The 22,857-nt window shown below is 37.0% G+C and overlaps 1 protein-coding gene across 4 annotated transcripts in view; it reads left to right on the top strand.

The window, feature by feature from the left end:
* The window catches only part of LOC121381487 (myogenesis-regulating glycosidase-like), an 82,035-nt gene that overhangs the window by 41,238 nt on the left and 17,940 nt on the right, over window positions 1-22,857 (top strand). Inside the window, exon 1 of one of the 4 annotated variants that reach the window (XM_041510830.1) lies at window positions 8,691-9,256. The exons of the other annotated variants lie outside the window; for them this stretch is intronic. Within the exon in view, the coding sequence (XP_041366764.1) occupies window positions 9,212-9,256 (45 nt within the window). The 5' untranslated portion in view covers window positions 8,691-9,211. Of the gene's footprint in view, window positions 1-8,690; window positions 9,257-22,857 lie in introns of those variants that run through there. 4 annotated transcript variants of the gene reach the window in all.

Here is a 22,857-nt window from a genome sequence, read left to right as displayed (position 1 = left end):
AGAACCGATGATTAATAAATCAATGTGCCCTGTAGACTATTGCTACAGTGCCTAGTAGTGGTGTTGTTAAACAAAACAAACTTTAATATGGGGTTGTACCTGTTCAAGGTGCAGATCCTAATTTCAGCCCCTAAAAATGGACACTAAGTTTAGTTAATCTACAAACCTGCAACACACATTTGGATATGGTTATAACAGAGAGAAGCTAAAGTCTGTGATGTTTAAACAGGGAAATACCGTCAGACATAACTAGTGCTTGTCTTATTAATCATTAATTCTTAGACGAACATGCGTTTTTAAAAACTTTAACCAATGTTGTTTTTGTATGTGTGTATTTTTGTTTGTTTGTTTGCTTTTTAAGGGTGGTGTGTAAGAATGAGTGTGGCAGAATGAGATTTGCTTTTTTCTCAACCATGCAGGTACTAAAGTAACCATGTTACTAGAAAACACAACTTTCACAGAGGGTTAAGTCATTTAAAATATTCATAAATTCCTCACTTAGAGAAAAGTCTGAATTGAGACCTTTCCCAGATGTTTTACCTGCTTTGTTGGTGATGTTTTCTTTGTTTCCAGGTTTCAGGTCCCTCATGGCGAATATTCTCTGTACTTGATTAATTATTAAGGTGTTTTTGTGTTCTTTATTATGAAATTCCTGTTCATACATGTAGGTGATTAGCTTTTAGCCTTTGTTAAATGATGATGTATTGCTCTGCCAATTTTGTTTACTTGTTGATGGATGGTTGGTAGGTTTTATAGCAAACATGTTAAAGTTACTGTATAAACTTGTGAGTGGTATGCATGGTGATTGCACACAGTCACTTTCAGTGTTTTGATTGACATTCATTCATTTTAACTTATTTTGTGCTTATATCCAATTAAGGTTCAAGCACGCTATCCTGGGCACACACCTCAGCTATCTGGGATATCTGTCCATGACAATAGGTTAGTTGTTAGTTGGTTAGTGGTTAATGAATGAATGAATGAATGAATGTTTAACGACACCCCAGCACGAAAAATACATCGGCTATTGGGTGTCAAACTATGGTAATGCAAATAAATAAAGTGATGATCAACATCAGTATAAAAATTCAAGGTTTAAACAAAAACAGTGTAAAGAACTGTGCAAAAATACAAATACAAATATCACAGAATTTTACGGACACCGAATTTTACTCTAAACTTCAATTTGTGCTGTATTGGCCATTCTCAAAGAGAATGTTACACCCCTGCACCACGGTGAGGTTACAGCACGCGCAGGGGTAGTGGTTAATGAGAAAGAAGAGGGTGTAGTGGCCTTACACCAACCCATTAAGCCCTTAAAAACTCGCTCTGGGTTGGAGCCGGTACCTGGCTGCGAACCCTGTACCTACCAGCCTGTAGTCCGATGGCTTAACCACTACGCCACTGCATGAGGCAGGGTTTTTTAATTGACAGGCCCAAGTGTGACGGCATAAGAGTCTATCTGCTGTCATTCAAAACAAGGGCCAGAATGTGGCCCAGTGTCTGATGCATGGTCGGTCTAGGATCAATCCCTGTCAGTAGGCCCAGTGGGCTATTTCCCATTCCAGCCAGTTCACCATGACTGGTATATCAAAAGCCGTGATATGTGCTATCCTGTTTGTGAGATGGTGCATATATATAAAAAATCCTTTGATACTAATGAAAAAATATAGAGGGTTTTCTCTCTAAGACTGTATGTCAAAATTACCAAATATTTCACATCCAATAGCCGATGATTAACAAATCAATGTGCTCTAGTGTTACAAACTGTAACTTTTTTCAATCAGTATAATGCAAGTGTGCAATAATGATGCGTACCATGGATACGCTTATGTGGTAACTAACTGGTACTATTCTAATTAAGTGAGGTTATGCAGTAAGGAAGTTTGGCTCAGTGAGAGGTGAGGGAGGGGGCAAACAGTGTGCAGTTATACTGATTTATTGCACATTTTTGTCAGTGAGAAAACAACCTAAAATATGAAATATGGGGAGAGACCTTATAGGTTTTGTGGCAGGTTGTAGCTCAGTCAGTAGTAGAACGCTCATCTGGGGTTCCTGCATCATAGGATCAAATAACCTCAATGGACCCATTCTCTGATGGGTTTGTCACATCTCTGCCAATTATACACCACGGCTGGTATATCAAAGGCTATGGTATGTACTGACCTGTCAGTGGGAAAGTATATATAAAAGATCCCTTGTTACTAATGGAAAAATGTAGCAAAAAAACAGATGTAAAAAAAACTCCACGCACACACACACACACAAAAAAACCATGGTTAACAGGTAAAATCTTATATTAATGTATCACCTACATGTATAATAGTTGTAGTGTGTGTTGTCCTGGGGTACTGTTGAACAAACAGTGCCGAATTTACAAAGCCTGTTTATGTCTTACACACATGTGCAGTGTTTCTGTCAGAAAGAAATTTTTGGATATGGCGCTATGGAATTGAATGCAACCACAGTCAACAGGGAGTATGAGGGGCATCCCCCTGAATAAAAATGGGTTACGTTTAGGGTTAGGGTTAAGAAAATCATACAGTAATGATAAGAGTAATTAATTTTGTGAAAAAGTTAACTTTAAAAAAATAAAATTTGGGTATGCATGGCACCATACCCGTTTTACCCTCTGGCAGAAACCCTGATGTGACTACATACTAGTGTCTAAGAGAAACACGTGTCGTAAATTCGGCCTGTAGTCTATAATTCCTTTTCTTTTATTTATCCATTGTATTGATTGGCTATTTTTCAAAGAACGTCTTGTAGAGGCAGACAGAACCACCAGGCAGAAGATCATTATGGCATTAGGTGATCTACGGTAGATGTTAAGATGCAGAAAATAAGCTGACTAAAAAAAGAAGAAATCTTGTTAAGTGTTATAGATTTAATATGCACAAATATTTCAATATCTAAGAAATTGACTTTTTCCTTTAATTTTTTTAGTTTTTTTTTTCTTTTCTTCTACTTCTCTCTTTCTTTTCTGTTTTCTTAATTTTTTCTTTAATACTAGAACTGCACCAGCATGATGGTGTCAATCTGGTGCATGCAGTTATCTCCTTACACAGAACTCTCCCGGATGGTGAATCACGTTTAGTTTGCAGATAAATCGGTAGCCGTGTTTGGAAATCATAGTTAGCATGCATTCGGTTTGTTTGAAGAGCAGGGCTGTCATAAAATATCACGGACTCTATGAATAAAAGAAACCTGAATCGCAGTTTCTAGTTTTTGCATGATTCTGCATGCCTTGTTGATTGACTGGGACGTATGCGTGTATACACCTACTCACCAGTGTTGACAGGTATCGACATAAGCTAATGCAAAGAAAATTGTTTGATTGGCAGACCTTTTAAAAGAAAACCTGCCACGTTTGAAGCCTTTTTTTCCCTTTATTTGAATATACGCATCAGGAATATTTATATAATTGACGCATTCATAAAGAAATCAGTAAGAATTAGTGGATCGTTATCAATAAATTTGAGGACCATTATGTGTAATTTGGAGTTATTTTAAATTTGGCCGATCTATTTTCACTTGATGTGGATTATTTTCTTTGAGTTACAATGTAATAGACTACTAAGTGGACCATTTTCCATAATCTGATAAACTAACCGGCCTCGGTGGCGCCGTGGTTAGGCCATCGGTCTACAGGCTGGTAGGTACTGGGTTTGGGTCCCAGGCAAGGCATGGGATTTTTAATCCAGATACCGACTCCAAACCATGAGTGAGTGCTCCAAAGGCTTAATGGGTAGGTGTAAACCACTTGCACCGACCAGTGATCCATAACTGGTTCAACAAAGGCCATGGTTTGTGCTATCCTGCCTGTAGGAAGTGCAAATAAAAGATCCCTTGCTGCCTGTTGTAAAAGAGTAGCCTACATGTATGTGGCCACAGTGGGTTTCCTCTAAAAAACAGTGTCAGAATGACCATATGTTTGACATCCAATAGCCGAAGATAAGATAAAAAATTAATGTGCTCTAGTGGCGTCGTTAAATAAAACAATTCTTTTTTTTTAACTCTGCGATACATTTACTGCTAACTGGAAGATACTTTTAGTTTTAAAGTTGTAATATAAAATATACCCAGTAATGTTTTGCTATATGTAGGGGTAGGACAGCCCATTGGTAAAAGACTTGCCTGATGCACGCTCGATCTGAGATCGATCCCCATCGGTGGCCCATTGGACTATTTCTTGCCCCAGCCAGTGAAACCCTTCTAAAATGGACATCCATGGGACAAAGTAAATTGTCTGGTATTCAGAGGTGTCCTGATTTCAGGAGTTTGCAGTGGCACAAGAGCTTTTGTTGTTTCTGTTAGCATTCTGTTTGTACTCAGCCTTATATATGTCTCTCATCTTGAAGATGTATCATTTAAGAGGTTTTAGCGTTTGCTTATATATATTTTTTCAATACTTTTATTGAGTTTAAAATTTATTTTTTGAGTGATAGTTCAATACGCCAACATTTAGCTGGACGTTTCTTGTTGAAGTTGATATGGCAATGAAACATTACACAGATGACATAACCGTACGTGCATACTAATAGACTCCATCATGTGCGGTCATGTGGGATAGAAAAAGTACACCTGAGGTGGTTGAAATTTTGACCCGGGACTAGGCTTGCTGAGTCCCAGGTTGAAATTTTGACCCGGGACGAGGCTTGCTGAGTCCCAGTGTCGAAATTTTCACCACCTCGGGTGTACTTTTTCTATCCCACATGACCACATATGATGGAGTCTTATAGTCTCTTGAGTAATCACCTGCAGTTTGTTGTGGTTTTAGCAGTTCGATTTTTATTTCACATGCTATAGCAGTGTTCGAAACAAGCATTTCTCTGTTTGTCCCGACAAGTGATAGTCTGCTGGGACAAGAAAAATGTACCTTGGTGGTTGTCCAGTGGACAAGTAAAAATATACAGTGCTGTTTCATTTTGAGCAATCAAAAACATTGTCCTTGCTCTTGAATAGAACTAACAACTTATTTGGACAAGTAAAAATATACAGTGCTGTTTCATTTTGAGCAATCAAAAACATTGTCCTTGCTCTTGAATAGAACTAACAACTTATTTGGACAAGTAAAAATATACAGTGCTGTTTCATTTTGAGCAATCAAAAACATTGTCCTTGCTCTTGAATAGAACTAACAACTTATTTGGACAAGTAAAAATATACAGTGCTGTTTCATTTTGAGCAATCAAAAACACTGTCCTTGCTCTTGAATAGAACTAACAACTTATTTGGACAAGTAAAAATATTGATGGACAAATAGATTTATAGATGTACTTGTCTGGTGGACTAGTGAAACCAGTTCTGCTAATTTCTATCACTGCATGTATAGGTCTAAAAGGTGGGCTGCTTTTTGCAGATTTCGAGCCCTGCTATAAATGCTTCCATAGTGGGTAATCAAATCTGTAAACCTTTTTTGTTATAAAGTAGGAGGTTGAGTGAAAATTACATTTTGAGTCACTTGGGAAGCTCATCATTTAAGCAACGAAAATTTCCCACTTGTACAGAGCTCTGCATGTACAATACCAGGCACCAATGGACTGCTTAGCAGGATCCTTGTGAATTACGATTTCCATACATTTAACTCCTACGCAAAAAAACACATTGATTCTCCGATTATCTGTGACACATACACATTTAACCACAGTTAAAGGTCTTTTAAGTTTATTCTGAATTTTGGTTTTGAAAAAAACAATCTCTCCTGAGGGACAAATATAGAATAACATGTACTGGAACTGCAGTGCATTTAGGGCAGGATTTAGCTCAGTCGGTTGAGTGCTTGCATCGCTGGATCAGACCACCTCGGTGGATCCATTCAGCTGATTGAGTTTTATCTCGTTCCAACCAGTGCACCACAACTGATCATGTGCTTTCCTGCCTGTGGGAAGGTGCATATAAAAGATCCCTTTTGCTGCATTAGAAAAAAATGTAGCGGGTTTCCTCTGATGTCCAAGAGTCACAATTACCAAATGCTTGACATCCAATAGCCGATGATTAATTAATCAATGTGCTCTAGTGGTGTCATTAAACAAAACAGACTTTAAACTGGGACGTAGCTCAGTGGTACAGTGCTCGCCTGATGCGTGATCGATCTAGGATCGATTCCCCTTGGGGGACCCATTGGGCTATTTCTCATCCAACCAGTGCTCCACAACTGATGTAACAAAGGCTGTGGTATGTAATATCCTGTCCATGGGATGGTGCATATAATAGATCCCTAGCTGCTAATCGAAAAGAGTAGCCCATGAAGTGGTAACAGCGGGTTTCCTCCCTCAATATCTGTGTGGTCCTTAACCATGTGTCCATCGCCATAAATAAAATAAAATGTGTTCAGTATGTCATTAAATAAAACTTTTTCTTCCTTCGTTCCTTCTTTCCTTCCTTCCTTCCTTCGTTCCTTCCTACCTTCCTTCCTTCCTACCTTCCTTCCATGGTGTGTGCTATCCTGTCCATGGGATGGTGCATATAATAGATCCCTAGCTGCTAATCGAAAAGAGTAGCCCATGAAGTGGTAACAGCGGGTTTCCTCCCTCAATATCTGTGTGGTCCTTAACCATATGTCCAAATGCCATAAATAAAATAAAATGTGTTCAGTATGTCATTAAATAAAACTTTTTCTTCCTTCCTTCCTTCCTACCTTCCTACCTACCTTCCTTCCTTCCTTCCTGAGCAGTGGGGATCAAGTCGTTGCTTTAAATAAAACTATGGAAGTCGTTTCAGAATTGATCGCATAGGGAGGTATGATGAGCACTACGATTATTAATTTATATGCCTAGAGAATCTGTGGTAATTTTTCTCTATGCACACTTGGATAAAATGGAACTTTATTTTTCATGTCTGAGCATAGTCTGAGCTCTGAATGTCATCAGAGGCAGCATCAATATATTAAAGCAGCTCATTTTGTTTGCTGCTGTCTGCCTGAGTTATATAATATACAGTGAATCCACTCTAAACCGGACACCCTCGGTTACCAAGTAAAACGTCCGGTTTCAAGAGGTATTCCGTTTATAGAGGTTACATTATGTACAGATTTTTTAAAAAGGACCGTGAAAAAAGGTCCGGTTTGGGAAAATTCCGGTTTAGAGAGGGTCCGGTTTTGAGAGGTTTCACTGTAATACATGTACCTGTATTGCTGAGCTCTGTATTGTGGGGATTTGTCCTCCTTAGTTTTATCTCATTGAATGGATGCAGCAACCGGAGACAGCCTAAACGCTCAGCATCAGTATTCATAAGCGGATTGTGCAGGGCATTTTTTTAGGTCTTTGTCAGTTATATAACCTAATTGTAATATCTGTATTGCTAAGCTCAGACTGGGAGAAGGAAGAAACAAAAAGAAAGGAATGTATGTTTAACAACAGATCAGTAGATTTTAAACTATGGCCATTTGTGGCCGAATTTTACGAATCCTGTTTTTCTTAAACGCAGGTGTTTAAGAATTGTAAATATATGTATTACTAGAGCTGCAACAAATACACCAAGTGGCGAATACGATACGTATCACGAATATGAGATCTCAAATACAAATAAATGTTCATAAATACCAATAATTACAGTGAATCTACCAATACTGTATTACTAACTTGCTGAATGAAGCAACTCACCAGTGAACAAAAGTCAAAAATAGCCTTTAAATAGTAGGATGTGTTTAACATTAAACGTTCGAATGTTAGACATTGAAAATTACAAACATTAAATGTTAGTTATAAAAACAAAATTATAATAAAAATAAAATTAGCAAGATGAAAAAACAAAAGAGACTGCTTAAAATACTTCTGTGTGTACATACAGCTTGCAAACTGATGTATTTCTAAATTTATATAATTATTAATAATAATAAATAATAATGAAGATATTAAAAAAACCCGAATATATTCGGTTCTTTGGGTACCGAATAACGAATATGTATTGTGGATAGCCTGTACCGAATACGTGAGTGAATTGTTTCATCTCTAGTAGTTACATCTAGTACTACCCTGTCTGTGGGATGATACATATACAAGATCCCTTGCTGCTAATCGAAAAGAGTAGCCCATGAAGGGGCGACAGCGGGTTTTATCTCTCAATATCTGTGTGGTCCTTAACCATATGTCTGACACTATATAACCATAAATAAAATGTGTTGAGTGCATCGTTAAATAAAACATTTCCTTCCTTCCATATAACCGTAAATAAAATGTATTGAGTGCGTCATTAAATAAAACATTTCTTTCTTTCTTTTCCTTCTTCCATTATGACAAATTAATGGAAATGTTGTCCTACTTTCATGTACATTTATAAATAATTGTCCACCACAATCAGTTGTACACCTGTTGAGAAACATCTGTCTGATAAACTGCTGATCAGAGATTTTCATTTCATTTCAACTTATTTCCGTGCTTATATCTAATTAAGGTTCAAGCACGCTGTCCTGGGCACACACCTCAGTTATCTTGGCTGTCTGTCCAGGACAGTGGGTTAGTTGTTGGTTGTTAGTGAGAGAGAAGAGGGTGTAGTGGTCTTACACCTACTCATTGAGTCGTTAAAACTTGCTCTGGGTGGGAGCTGGTACTGAGCTGCAAACCCTGTACCTACCAGCCTGTAGTCCGATGGCTTAACCACTGAGCCCGGATAATCAGAGATTGTTTTCTGCCAGGAGTAACCCAACACTGTTTGTTTTTCCCCCCCCCCCCCCCCTTTATCGCAAATCAATGTGGCGTCAACCTGCTTATGAATTCTGCATCATGTGCGTACATGCGGTGCTTCAAACAAATCCATGTAGCAGTATTGTTCCTCTGTCTGCTGAATTACACTCCGAACATACTTTATGTCGGGGAGTTACTCGTTATCACCCACTTAGTATGGATTGGCCAGGCCACAACGGTGTTTCCATTTTCAGTCTTTAATCACTTTGAAACAAAAGTTGCACTCCAGGGAGGAACAACAACAAGACTTGAAACAAAACACTGGACATTATTATTTATGGGACTGGCGCCAATTACCATCATTAGCTGGCCAGCTCTAGTTGGGGAAGAAGGAGAGAGAGAGAGAGGTGTTTTTTTTCCTCCGGGCTTATGATGATGGCAATCAAGTGACCAGACGGAAGTGTGTCTGGAAATAACATGGTGATGGTACCGGTGCCATTGATCAGTGATTTGTTTGTGTTGGGTGTTGTTTGCTCGCTAGCTGTGGCTGATGAGTGTGTGTAGTCGCTGAAGCATGTGCCGACAACATGGGCAGTGCAGGTTCCTGTTGCGACACCGGGTTCCCTTCCGAGGTCAGTATTATATATTATGTTATTAACCTGTGTGAGGTCAGCATATTATGTTATTAACCTGTGTGAGATCAACATATTATGATATTAACCTGTGTGAGATCAGTATATTATGTTATTAACCTGTGTGAGATCAGCATATTATGATATTAACCTGTGTGAGGTCAGCATATTATGATATTAACCTGTGTGAGATCAGTATATATGATAACCATTAAGGTCAGTATATTATGTTATGTGATATTAACCTGTCAGCATATTATGTTATCAGCATATATGTTATTAACCTGTGTGTGATTATGTTATTAACCTGAGGTCAGTATATTATGTTATGATATTAACCTGCATATATTAGTATGTTATTAACCTGTGTAGGTCAGTATATTATGTTATTAACCTGTTAAGTGCATATTAGGTCAGCATTATTGTGAGGTCAGTATATTATGTTATTAACCTGTTTGAGGTCAGGATATTATGTTATGATATTAACCTGTGTGAGGTCAGCATATTATGTTATGATATTAACCTGTGTGAGGTCAACATATATTACATTAGTTTGTTATATTAATTTGGCATGATGTACTTCATCACATTACAAACTGTATAGATGGGAATTTTCCTGTTGAATGCAGTGTAGCAAAAAGCTAAACACTTTTGAAAATGAAACAGAAGTAGAATATTAAAACCTGTACAATTTTTGGGATTATTTTTAATAGTAAATATTTTAGAAGTCGGCAAACTTTGGTGTTTACTTGTCACTTCCTGTACTTCTATTACAATTGTTGTCATGACAATCATTAATTAACATTATATGGTTCAAGCTTGCTATAAGTTTAACAATTAATGTTTGCTGTTTCATTGTGATTTCTTCTCTCTCTTTTTTTATGTGTCTACTATAAGTATGCATGTCTTGACCAAAGTACATTGTGACAAGTTTTTGGGGTTTTTTTTAGTGTTTCTTAAATTTCATCAGTAAATTTTGATTACTGTTAACTTTCAGACTACTGAATTAATTTATGACAAAAACCACGTTGAGGGGGTTACAAATTAATAACTTTTACTCACATATTTACACTTACTTAATTGTTTTATAAATACATAAAATAAAGTTTATATTTGAATCGGTAAGTATTATTTTCGTGGGTTTTTAACAATTTTATGATATTTTAGATCAGTCATTATTGATTAAAATTTGGCAAATCTTTTTGAAAAAGTTGTGTTTACTTTTAAAAACGAAAAACTAAAGCTGCCATTCTCTCAAGTAATGTATTTTCTGTTGGTCTATTATTATTTCCGGTGAGTCCTGTGTGTAAAACGGTGGGAAATATGAATTGGGGAATGCATTGTATACAGTGTACAGTATGTCGACTTGCGTGACGTCATTTGAGATATCTTGCCTGTAGTAGTCACAAGGTTAATATTATTATGTGCATAACTTTATTGAAATTTTAAACTAGCACATTAAACATCAAGAATATAATAAATTAATGTACTATATGCTAAGAATATGTTCTTGGAATTAAATTGATGATAAGAAAGTACATGTAAATACATCTGTTATAACCTAGCTTATGGCAATTCATTAACAGAATGCTGTCTCAATCTGCAGGTTCTTTGAATCCATTTCCAGTCTTTGAGAAATAGAGGATATTTCATGTTTTTTGTCAAATATGATTTATATCTCAACTCGTGAAGTTTGCAGTCATATCTCACAAGTCCCGCTTGTGACCAAGGGCTAGTGGATTTGTCGAACCCTGCTATTTTTGGAGTTTTGGGATATTTCTAAAATGACAACAGTTGTAATGTCATTCTCCACGGCACTAGTTTTGCTGTGGAGTATATTTGAAAAAAAATTTCAAGGCATGTTTTATTATACAGTGGATATTTTACTAATGGCAGGAATCGATAATTAATGTATGTTCTGGTTACTCTAATTAATCAAGCATTGTCGACTTGAACCATTTGACCAAGCAAGAAAGAAAGAAAGAAATGTTTTATTTAACAATGCACTCAACACATTTTATTTACGGTTATATGGTGTCAGACATATGGTTAAGGACCACACAGATATTGAGAGAGGAAACCCCCGTCGGTGGGCCCATTGGGCTATTTCTCGTTCCAGCCAGTGCACCACGACTGGTATATCAAAGGCTGTGGTATGTACTACCCTGTCTGTGGGATGGTGCACATAAAAGATCCCTTGCTGCTAATCGAAAAGAGTAGCCCATGAAGTGGCGACAACTGGTTTCTTCTCTCAGTATCTGTGTGGTCTTTAACCATATGTCTGACACCATATAACCGTAAATAAAATGTGTTGAGTGCGTCGTTAAATAAAACATTTCTTTCTTTCTTTCTAGGGCAACATGGCTAGCTCTGGGTCGGTAGAAAATTTCGCCAAATTATCTGTTAAAACTTCAAAAATTGCAGAAACCCAGTTATTTTGTATCAAAATATCAATAATTGTATCAATTAGTAAATGAAATTATTTCGTCATATTAAAATAAAATTCACCAATTGTTTTTCAAATGCACAATAATTGGTGAATTTGGCAGGTGCCAGAACTAGCCCTGCGCGGGACGTAGCCTGATGCACGGTCGATCTGGGATCGATTCCCATCGGTGGACCCATTGGGCTATTTCTTGTTCCAGCCAGTGCACCACGACTGGTATATCAAAGGCTGTGGTATGTACTACCCTGTCTGTGGGATGGTGCACATAAAAGATCCCTTGCTGCTAATCGAAAAGAGTAGCCCATGAAGTGGCGACAGCTGGTTTCTTCTCTCATTATCTGTGTGGTCCTTAACCACATGTCTGACACCATATAACTGTAAATAAAATGTGTTGAGCGTGTTGTTAAATAAAACATTTCCTTCCTTCCTTCATTTTAAAGTTTTAGTATTGAGAGAAAAAAGAAGAAATAAAAAACGAAGGAAGGAAAGAATGTTTTGTTTAACAATGCACTTAACACATTTTAATTAAAGTGATATGGTGTCGGATATATGGTTAACTTAAGGGCCTCACAGATAGAGAGAGAGAAATTAAACCTACTCAGGGCTCGAACTTAAGAATTTATCTCCCTCGGCAATGTTTAAAAGAATTGCAATGGGTGAAACAGTCCTCCGACGGCAATTTTGAGCCTGCCTATGGCAATTTTGTATAAAAGTGACATTTGCAGCAAATAAACCTGACTGAAAGGCTATCTTGTTATATGTAGACATCTTATAAATACGCAAATGTTAAATATTGGCAGATAATGTACACCAGGTGTATATATATCGCTATTTTTTAGGAGCTTTACCGACGGCACAAAAGTGCCATCAGTGATGCTCTCTACCTACGGCAATTTATATCTCAACGACGGCAATTGCCGTCGGTGCCGCCGTTAGGTTCGAGCCCTGCTGCTGCCACCATGCAATGGGTTACTAGCTCTTTCCAAAATTTAGCAGCAATGGATCTTTTATACATACAGCATCCCACAGACAAGAGTACATACATGTACCATGGCCTTTGTTACACCAGTTGTGGAGAACTAGGTGGAATTAGAAATAACAGAAGGAAGGAAACGTTTTATTTAACGATGGCACTCAACACATTTTATTTATGGTTATATGGCGTCAGACATATGGTTAAGGACCACACAGATATTGAGAGGAAACCCGCTGTCGCCACTTCATGGGCTACTCTTTTCGATTAGCAGCAAGAGATCTTTTATTTGTACCATCGCACATACAGGATAGCACACACCACAGCCTTTGTTGCACCAGTTGTGGAGCATTGGCTGGAACGAGAAATAGCCTAATGGGCCAACCGACGGGGATAAACAAGTTAGCATGTCACTGCCTTGGGTCTAGGCCCAAAGAACTATACATTCACTGCATTTGGCATAATGTAGAAAACAGATTTATGCGGTCAATTTAATATTGATCCCTGTCAGTAGACCCATTGCATCACAACTTGTATATTAACTGGTATGACCCTTGACATTAGGAGATAAGAAAAATTGTGGGGGTCAGTATATAGGGGAGAAGTACTCTCAGAAGGTTTGTTAAACAAAACAAACAGATTTGAGTTCTCCAAGAATTAGATTTGATTTTGTTTTATTTAACGACACCACTGGAGCACATCAATTAATTAATCATCGGCTATTGGATGTCAAACATTTGGTAATTCTGACTCGTAGTCATCAGAAGAAACCCACTAAAATTTTTTCTAATGCAGTTAGGGATCTTTTATATGCACTTTCCCACAGACAGAAAAAACACATACCTTTGTCCAGTTGTGGTGCACTGGTCAAAACGAGAAAAAACCAATCAGCTGAATGGATCCACCGAAGTGGTTCGATCCTGGGACTCAAGCACCTCAAGTGAGCACTCAACCGACTGAGTTAAATTCCGCCCTCCAAGAAAGAATGCACATTTCACAGGTATAAATTGATTATTAACCAGTGCTCTACAAAGCAAGTTCAAATTTACTCTTCCCTGGCCAGTAAAGTACAATATTTTAGTCGCCAGCCACTTATATTTAGTAGCCAGCTAATATATATACTTGTAATTGAATCGATTCATCTGCCATTTTACGGCACATTACTAATGCTGTAATTGTTATTAGGACCGCATTCGAATGAACTTGTGAAGGGGTAATTCTTAATTGTTAAATAGTAATTACAAGTTACTGTTTGTGTCCGGTGCCAATAAAATGGTGAAGGACTATTAACTATCATTATCAAATTCCGTACCCAATAATTTTGTCAAACGAAATTAAGCGAATTACTATTTTAATGGCACTGCTAAGATATGCATTTAAATTGCAGTACTCATTAAAAGTTAAATAAAAGCATTGTGATAATAATGACCAGGCTTCAACATGTTACTAGTAGTTACCAATCGGCTACCTTACTTTTGTTTAAATAATACTTATTTTCGTCAAATACTGCCTTGCAAATCTGTAAATACTGTTTTATAAATAGTTGTGTCTTTAAAGCCATCTAAAGTTGAGTCATGGAAATATAAACATGTTTTCATCCTCCACTAGCTGGTGAACATGACTTCCTACGTGATTAAAACAACATTCATGACTGGAGACGTCGTTATTGTGGAGGGACCCGTTATCACGATAAGCACGACACGATTGGAGCGCAGAATAACACATATATAAGTCGACATTTAAAATAATGAAAATTTGAGTTTGAAACAGACAAGTAGAGACACACAGTGAATCAACAATCTCATTTTAATACATAAATAAAGCCTGGCTCTAAATGGGACAGGACTGACTTGGTCCAAAACTGAACTGGGGCCGTATCATTTCCAAACGCTTGAAATTCAAGTTAAGGGAGATAACATCGTAACGAAGTATTACCTCCCTTAACGTCACCGTTATTCATAGTCCGATTAACTTGTTTCAAACTTATTTTTCCAACAAACTACCGACAGAAAACACGTTTTATGGAACATACATTGCTACTGGTCCACAGTGTTTTCCGATGTCCAGTTTTGTTTACAGATTAAAGTAAAATTATTGGACAGTCGCCAACTGGCCAGGGAATGTTTTTAGTCCCCATGGCGAGTATTTTACTCGCATTGTAGAGCACTGTTAACCGACCCTTGATTAGTTTGTGGAAACTAATGATCTGTCAGGAACTTTCATCAGATTTCCAATACCACGGTAAAGTTAACAATTTGTACTTGGAAATTAAGTGCCAGTTACATGCTTTATCACGCTGTTAGCATGCTATGCATTACACTCAAACACTAAACGAAAAGGAAAAATGAATAGAGATAATTTCGTGATGGGTGCAACAGCATAATTAACTTGGTCAGCAAATATTGTGTGTGGTCCGAAATCTATAATTTTCCCATCAATAACTGCAGCAAACACATGATGTTCAGGGCACGATGGTGTGCACATTCACACTTGACTAACTCATGAGGGAATTGGGTATACAGGATGACATTCACAACACATTGGTTTGTAAATTAATACTTCATTGACTCGTTAGGGAATTTCGTCCAAACCAGGGTCCAAATTCACAAAGCTCTCTTAGGCTCTCTTAAACGGTATTGCATAAATTTACAAGCCTTTTTTTTATTGCACTGCGAATTCACAGTATGTGTGTTGTGCAGTAGTTGAAGTGTATATTTTATTTATTACACATGTGTTCATCGGAGCAGAACCGCATTTCACTTGATGTTGATATCATCTATACTGAGTTAATATATGTTTTTGTGTATTCTTAAAATCTTTTTGTGTGTGTGTATGTGAGAGAGAGAGAGAGAGAGACAGAGAGACAGACAGAGACAGAGAGACAGACAGACACACACAGAGAGATAGAGACAGAGGGAAGAAGAGATAGAGAGACAGACAGAGAGAGGGAGGAACAGAGAGAGGGAGGGAGGAAGAGATAGAGAGACGGACAGACGGGGGAGATAGAGAGAGAGAGGGAGGAAGAGATAGAGAGACAGACAGACAGAGAGAGGGAGGAACAGAGAGTGGGTTTCCTCTCAAAATCTGTGTGGTCCATAACCATATGTCTGACGCCATATAACCGTAAATAAAATGTGTTGAGTGCGTCGTTAAATAAAACATTTCTTTCTTGTTGTTCCATCAGTCACAGTAGAAAAATGAGGCAGTGTTAAAAGTAAAAGAGATATTTGTCTCAAACCTGATCTTAATGGAGAGTTACTATTTGTAGCTAGTGAAGGGGATATAAATGAAAATTATATCCTTGAAGCTGAGATACATGTAGTGATTACAACTTTAGTACACATTATCAAAAGTCATGGTAAATAAATATCGCATAATGAAAATTATATCCTTGAAGCTGAGATGCATGTAGTGATTACAACTTTAGTACACATTATCAAAAGTCATGGTAAATAAATATCGCATAATGAAAATTATATCCTTGAAGCTGAGATACATGTAGTGATTACAACTTTAGTACACATTATCAAAAGTCATGGTAAATAAATATCGCATAATGAAAATTATATCCTTGAAGCTGAGATGCATGTAGTGATTACAACTTTAGTACACATTATCAAAAGTCATGGTAAATAAATATCGCATAATGAAAATTATATCCTTGAAGCTGAGATGCATGTAGTGATTACAACTTTAGTACACATTATCAAAAGTCATGGTAAATAAATATCGCATAATGAAAATTATATCCTTGAAGCTGAGATACATGTAGTGATTACAACTTTAGTACACATTATCAAAAGTCATGGTAAATAAATATCGCATAATGAAAATTATATCCTTGAAGCTGAGATGCATGTAGTGATTACAACTTTAGTACACATTATCAAAAGTCATGGTAAATAAATATCGCATAATGAAAATTATATCCTTGAAGCTGAGATGCATGTAGTGATTACAACTTTAGTACACATTATCAAAAGTCATGGTAAATAAATATCGCATAATGAAAATTATATCCTTGAAGCTGAGATACATGTAGTGATTACAACTTTAGTACACATTATCAAAAGTCATGGTAAATAAATATCGCATAATGAAAATTATATCCTTGAAGCTGAGATGCATGTAGTGATTACAACTTTAGTACACATTATCAAAAGTCATGGTAAATAAATATCGCATAATGAAAATTATATCCTTGAAGCTGAGATGCATGTAGTGATTACAACTTTAGTACACATTATCAAAAGTCATGGTAAATAAATATCGCATAATGAAAATTATATCCTTGAAGCTGAGATACATGTAGTGATTACAACTTTAGTACACATTATCAAAAGTCATGGTAAATAAATATCGCATAATGAAAATTATATCCTTGAAGCTGAGATGCATGTAGTGATTACAGCTTTAGTGCACATTATCAAAAGTCATGGTAAATAAATATCGCATAATGAAAATTATATCCTTGAAGCTGAGATGCATGTAGTGATTACAGCTTTAGTGCACATTATCAAAAGTCATGGTAAATAAATATCGCATAATGAAAATTATATCCTTGAAGCTGAGATGCATGTAGTGATTACAACTTTAGTGCACATTATCAAAAGTCATGGTAAATAAATATCGCATAATGAAAATTATATCCTTGAAGCTGAGATGCATGTAGTGATTACAACTTTAGTGCACATTATCAAAAGTCATGGTAAATAAATATCGCATAATGAAAATTATATCCTTGAAGCTGAGATGCATGTAGTGATTACAACTTTAGTGCACATTATCAAAAGTCATGGTAAATAAATATCGCATAATGAAAATTATATCCTTGAAGCTGAGATACATGTAGTGATTACAACTTTAGTGCACATTATCAAAAGTCATGGTAAATAAATATCGCATAATCACAATAGGAAGGAAGGAAATTATTTAACGACACACTCAACACATTTTATTTACGGTTATGTGGCGTCGGACATATGGTCAAGGACAATGCAGATATTGAGAGAGGAAACCCGCTGTCACCACCTCATGGGCTAATCTTTTTGATTAGCAGCAAGAGATCTTTTATATGCACTATCCCACAGACAGGGTAGTACATACCATTGCCTTTGATATGCCAGTCGTGGTGCATTGGCTGGAATGAGAAATAGCCCACGCCGGGGATCGATCCCAGACCGACTGCATCAAGCGAGAAGTCACAATAGGATTCTAGATGTCTTCTTGAAAAGACAGATCAAGTTACAGTATGGTTTTATCATTTTTAAATCCCCTTTAATATGTCATAGACCACATCATTTGTTTTTTAATTTTTTCAAATTGTCTACTACATTTTGGGAATTACATGTATTAATCAAATGTCCCATATTAAGTCCCATGATGGAATTCACCAATTTCATTTATTAGTCCCCTACCGGACCATCCAGAGGGGTATAGGTTTTGTTACCATCCTTCTGTCTGTTCTGTCTGTCTGTCTGTCTGCCTGTCTGTTTGTCCCACATACAGCTTTCTTGATAACATGAACAACCATTCTCGACTTATTTCGATTCCTAATGTAGTTATTTCCTAATTGTAAATGGTTAAAAACAAATTCTCTAACACAGTCAATTAATTTTAACAACCAAACCAGCTACAGATCAAGTTTGACTTTTTTGGCGAGTTACCCATTTTTTAAAAAGAATTATGTCCCTTCAATGTGTTTTCCAGACTTTTTTTTCACAATGTCTTAAGCTACTGAAATGTTGTGTATAACTTTAGTATGTCCTGTTACAGATGAAGTTTGATTTACATAGCATTTTATCAGAGCCCTCAAAAGTACCCGGTCTCCAGCGGCAAATCGCCGCCTGAAACAGCTTTTGCCGCCGCCTACTTTTCGTTGATGGTAAAAAAAAAAGTGCTTTCTCTTCTTTAATTTCTTCGATTTTTCAAATGTTTCTTGGGGAGGGCCCCCAGACCCCCCGCTTTGCCCCCTGCTATCATCACTGTTGTAACTCTACTTCTTAAACTACTGAGGGCGCTGATTTTATTCATTTTTCATATAGTTATGGCCCCTGAACTTAGGAGATAAAAAAAAATAGTTGGGCCCAGTATATAGGACATTCATTTATAGCTTTAGCAGTACTTGCATTTGTATATGTATCTTTGAATTTGATTTCATCCATACACACATACATATATCAATAATAATGGTGTATACCAGCGAGTACAAAGCAAAGTAATGGTGTTTCCACAAATAGACTTGGCATTCCATAGTACTTCAGCTATAAATTTATAATGCCAGTACATTGGAAATGTAAGGTCGACTACATGTGTGTGTGTGTGTGTATCCATTTCAGTGATAAACCCCAATCTATATGTTTATTATGATGGATGGGCATCTTAATTTAGACTCTAATCATATACCTGTGGGAATACATGGAACGCTTGTGTTTATATAGTAAATTCGATTCTTTTTATTCTTTTCTTTTTCTTTTTTCTTTTTCTTTTTTCTGTTTTCATGTTTTATCCACTTAATGTTCAAGCATGCGATACTTGGCATACAGTTCAGGTAGTTGTGCTGTTAGATCGAAGTTTGTACTAAAATCCTTATAACCATTAATTATTAAAGTCTTACAATTAGACAAACCCACTACATTTGTTTCCCCATTAGCAGGGTAAAACTGGTATGGCGCCATACCCAAATTATTTTGCAGATTTTTTTTTTTTAATTAACCTTTTTACAAAATTAATTACTCTTATCATTACTGTATGATTTTTTTTTTAACCCTAACCGTAAACTTAACCCATTTTCTTTCTGGGGGAGGCCCCCATATGCCCTGTTGACTGGTTGCATTAAATTCCATAGCACCATACCCAAACATTTCTTTCTGGCAAAAATATTGATTAGCAGCAAGGGATCTTTTATATGCAGTTTTCCATGGGCAGGACAGCACATAATATGGCCTTTGATATCCCAGTCGTGTTACACTGGTTGTGATGGTGGAAAACCAATCACAGAATTTGGGTCTATACAGAGGTGGTTCAGCCCTACAATCCAAGCACCTTATAGGCAAGTGCTGTACCAACTACATTGTAGATCCAGCCCCCATATTAACATCATGATGAGCTGCTACTCTGCATAAACAACATTTCCTCATAAATAGATGAAGAACCATTCTGAAAGTACTGCTAAAGCAATGCATCATGTCCTCTACTTGGACCAACAATTTTTCATATCTTTGTTTTAAAAACTGAGTAAATCACCATAAAAGTCAAAGCTATACAGAAAATTTCAGCTCAATATATTGAGGATTTTTTTTAATTATTTTTTTTCCCCCCAGAAAACGAATTTTCATATCTCCTAAGTTCAAGGGCGATAGCTCTTTAAAAAAAAATTGGTAAATCGCCAATAAGTAAAACATGATCTGTAGTTGATTTGGTTGTTACACTTAATTGACTTTGTTTTTAACCATTTACAGTTAAGAAATAACAATATTAGGAGTCGAAATAAGTCGAGAATTGTCCTTCAGGAAGGAAGGAAATGTTTTATTTAACAATGCACTCAACACATTTTATTTACAGCTATATCGGATCAGACATATGGGTAAGGACCACACAGATATTCAGAGAGGAAACCCGCTGTTGCCACTTCATGGGCTTCTCTTTTTGATTAGCAGCAAGGAATCTTTTATATGCACCATCCCACAGACAGGATAGTACATACCACTATTGGTATACTAGTCATGGTGCACTGGCTGGAATGAGAAATAGCCCAATGGGCCAACTGACGGGGATCGATCCCAGACCAACCGTGCATCGAAAGAGTGCTTTATCACTGGGCTACATCCCACCCCCTTGTTGTTCAGATTACTAGGAGGTTACCACATGCCCTGAAAGTTTAGACTAGTGCTTTGTTCTACACAAAATCTTATGGGCAATTCCACGAGTCCAGGGACCTGAGAGGAAAAATTAAATTTCATTATCCCATTATACAAAGGGTCAAAATTAAAAGTATCATACACAAGACCAAGTTACTGTGGGTACCACTCTAGCAAATAGGTCAGTTAATTGGAATGACATCCAACCTCTCTGAATTTAACGTCTGTCATAGAGGAATTGCACTAAGTTATTAAGCCAAGGTTTTAAAAAAATCAAAACACCGCTACACCTAAATGTTGACAAATTATGTGTTATTAGAATATAAGGTATACATGTATACATGTACATTTATCAGTACATTGAGTTACATATACATGTAATCAATAACTTGAATGTGTTTCTGATGGAATTTCATTATTAAAATATAAGGTACACATACATGTACAGCTATCAGTAAAATGAGTTATATATACCTGTAATACAGGTGCAGATGCAGGATTTCTGAAGGGGGGGGGGGGGAGTCCATATGCGATGATTGATCTCTCCTTTTACACAGCATGCCTCTTACAGCATCTAGAACAGTTAATATAATCATATTTCCCCTTAAAGGTTATGGTCGGTTTTCAAAAGGGGGGAGTCTGGACCCCCTTGCCCCCCCCCCCTCCCTGGATCCACTACTGTTGTCTGTGATGGAATTTCATACTAATAATAATGTAAATATAAATGTATATGTCTTTTAACCTGTAGGTTACCGATCTGTGGTAGCCAGTACATGGGTTACCAAACATTATGATGTTTCAGTGTCTGTATATGGAGTTTTCAGATTTGTGGGTGTTATTGTTTATTTGATGCTTGCAAATGTCTTTTCTGACCGAAGGTGATAGCCTGAGATGATAAATGAAACAATTAAGATGCGTGTACATGTCTAGGTTGAATAATGAAGCCCAGTCTGACACTTTTTCCCATCGATTGTTTACAGTGCTGCCACTCTATACTTTAAAAAAAAAAGTATTATACTTTTTTCTTGGAAATACTGCTTTTTATACTTTTGTGATACTTTTTTCACATAAAAATACCTTTTTATATATATATATACTTTTTTTCTGCAAAAAATAACTTAAGAAATCCAATCTCAAATTTTACCATCGTAAGATTTGTGCTTTGCTAGTCTTTTTTTTTCAGGAGTGGTTTGTTCTTTGTTGAGTGTAGTGTTTGTAGAGCTCTCTAATCCTGCTGCTCTCAGTGATGACTGGACTGGACTGGACTGGACTGGACTGGACTGATTGTTTAACATGCACATTCAGAACAAGTTGTTGTAGCGCATGCCTGTCCTGAGCACAGGTACCGGCCTCAGCCGGTTTCTCTGCTCAAGACAGGAAAGACTCGGTGACGAAGTGACTGGGTACTGAAATATGCAGAACAGAGTGTTCAACAATCACAAATCCTAGCAACATGGTACACACAATTCCTTGAGGTTGGTCATAAGTAGCAAACATCAGTAGAATAAAGGTAGTGAATGTCATATGGTTACCTATCGGTACACACCATTCCTTGAGGATGGTATGGTCAGGTCAGGTCAGGTCAGGTCAGGTCAGGTCAGAGTGTTTAACATGCACATTGAGAGCAAGTTTTTGTAGCGCACACCTGTCCATGACAGGAAAGGGGTGGGGTGGGTTGGAGGTGGGATCACCTGCACTGGCAGGTGCAAGGGATCACCAGCAGCCCTACTGGGGTCGGTAAGAGATGGAGAGTGGTATGGTGCTATGGAATTTGGAATGTCCTGTAGGATTAAGCCAAAGAGAAAGGGTGCGCAGTTTTTGTGAAGGAAATTAGGCACAATTTCGAACAGTCTGCCTATGTATAGTTTTGGAAGATTAGTATGCCGAGAGTAGCTTGTTAAGTGGACTTAGTTTGAGGTTGGTCATAAGCAGCAAACATTGGTAGGACAAAGGTAGCGAATGTCATATGGTTACCTATCGGGGTAAGTTGATGAAAAATTTAACTTTTTTAATACTTTTTTTTATACCTTTTTGATACCTTTTTGCCCAATGGGCCCACTGATGTTGATCGATCCCAAAATGATCATGCATCATTCAATCAATCAATCAATCAAGTGCTTTACCACTGGGCTACATCCTGCCCATATTAAAAAAATATAAAAACATTAAGAAATAAAAACATTGAACATAATTGCTAGGGTTCTGGCCAAATAATACTTAACACTTGACAGAAAACTCCACTTTTCATAATAAATTGATTATGCCGTAACATGGACTGATATTATCACAAGACTTGAGTACTGGAGACATTATGGGAAACACT

The sequence above is a fragment of the Gigantopelta aegis genome, chromosome 2 (genome assembly GCF_016097555.1).
Source record: "Gigantopelta aegis isolate Gae_Host chromosome 2, Gae_host_genome, whole genome shotgun sequence".
Classification (NCBI taxonomy): Eukaryota; Metazoa; Mollusca; class Gastropoda; order Neomphalida; family Peltospiridae; genus Gigantopelta; species Gigantopelta aegis.
The sequence above is the reverse complement of the archived record's forward strand: the minus strand, read 5'-3'. Positions and strand labels throughout refer to the sequence as shown.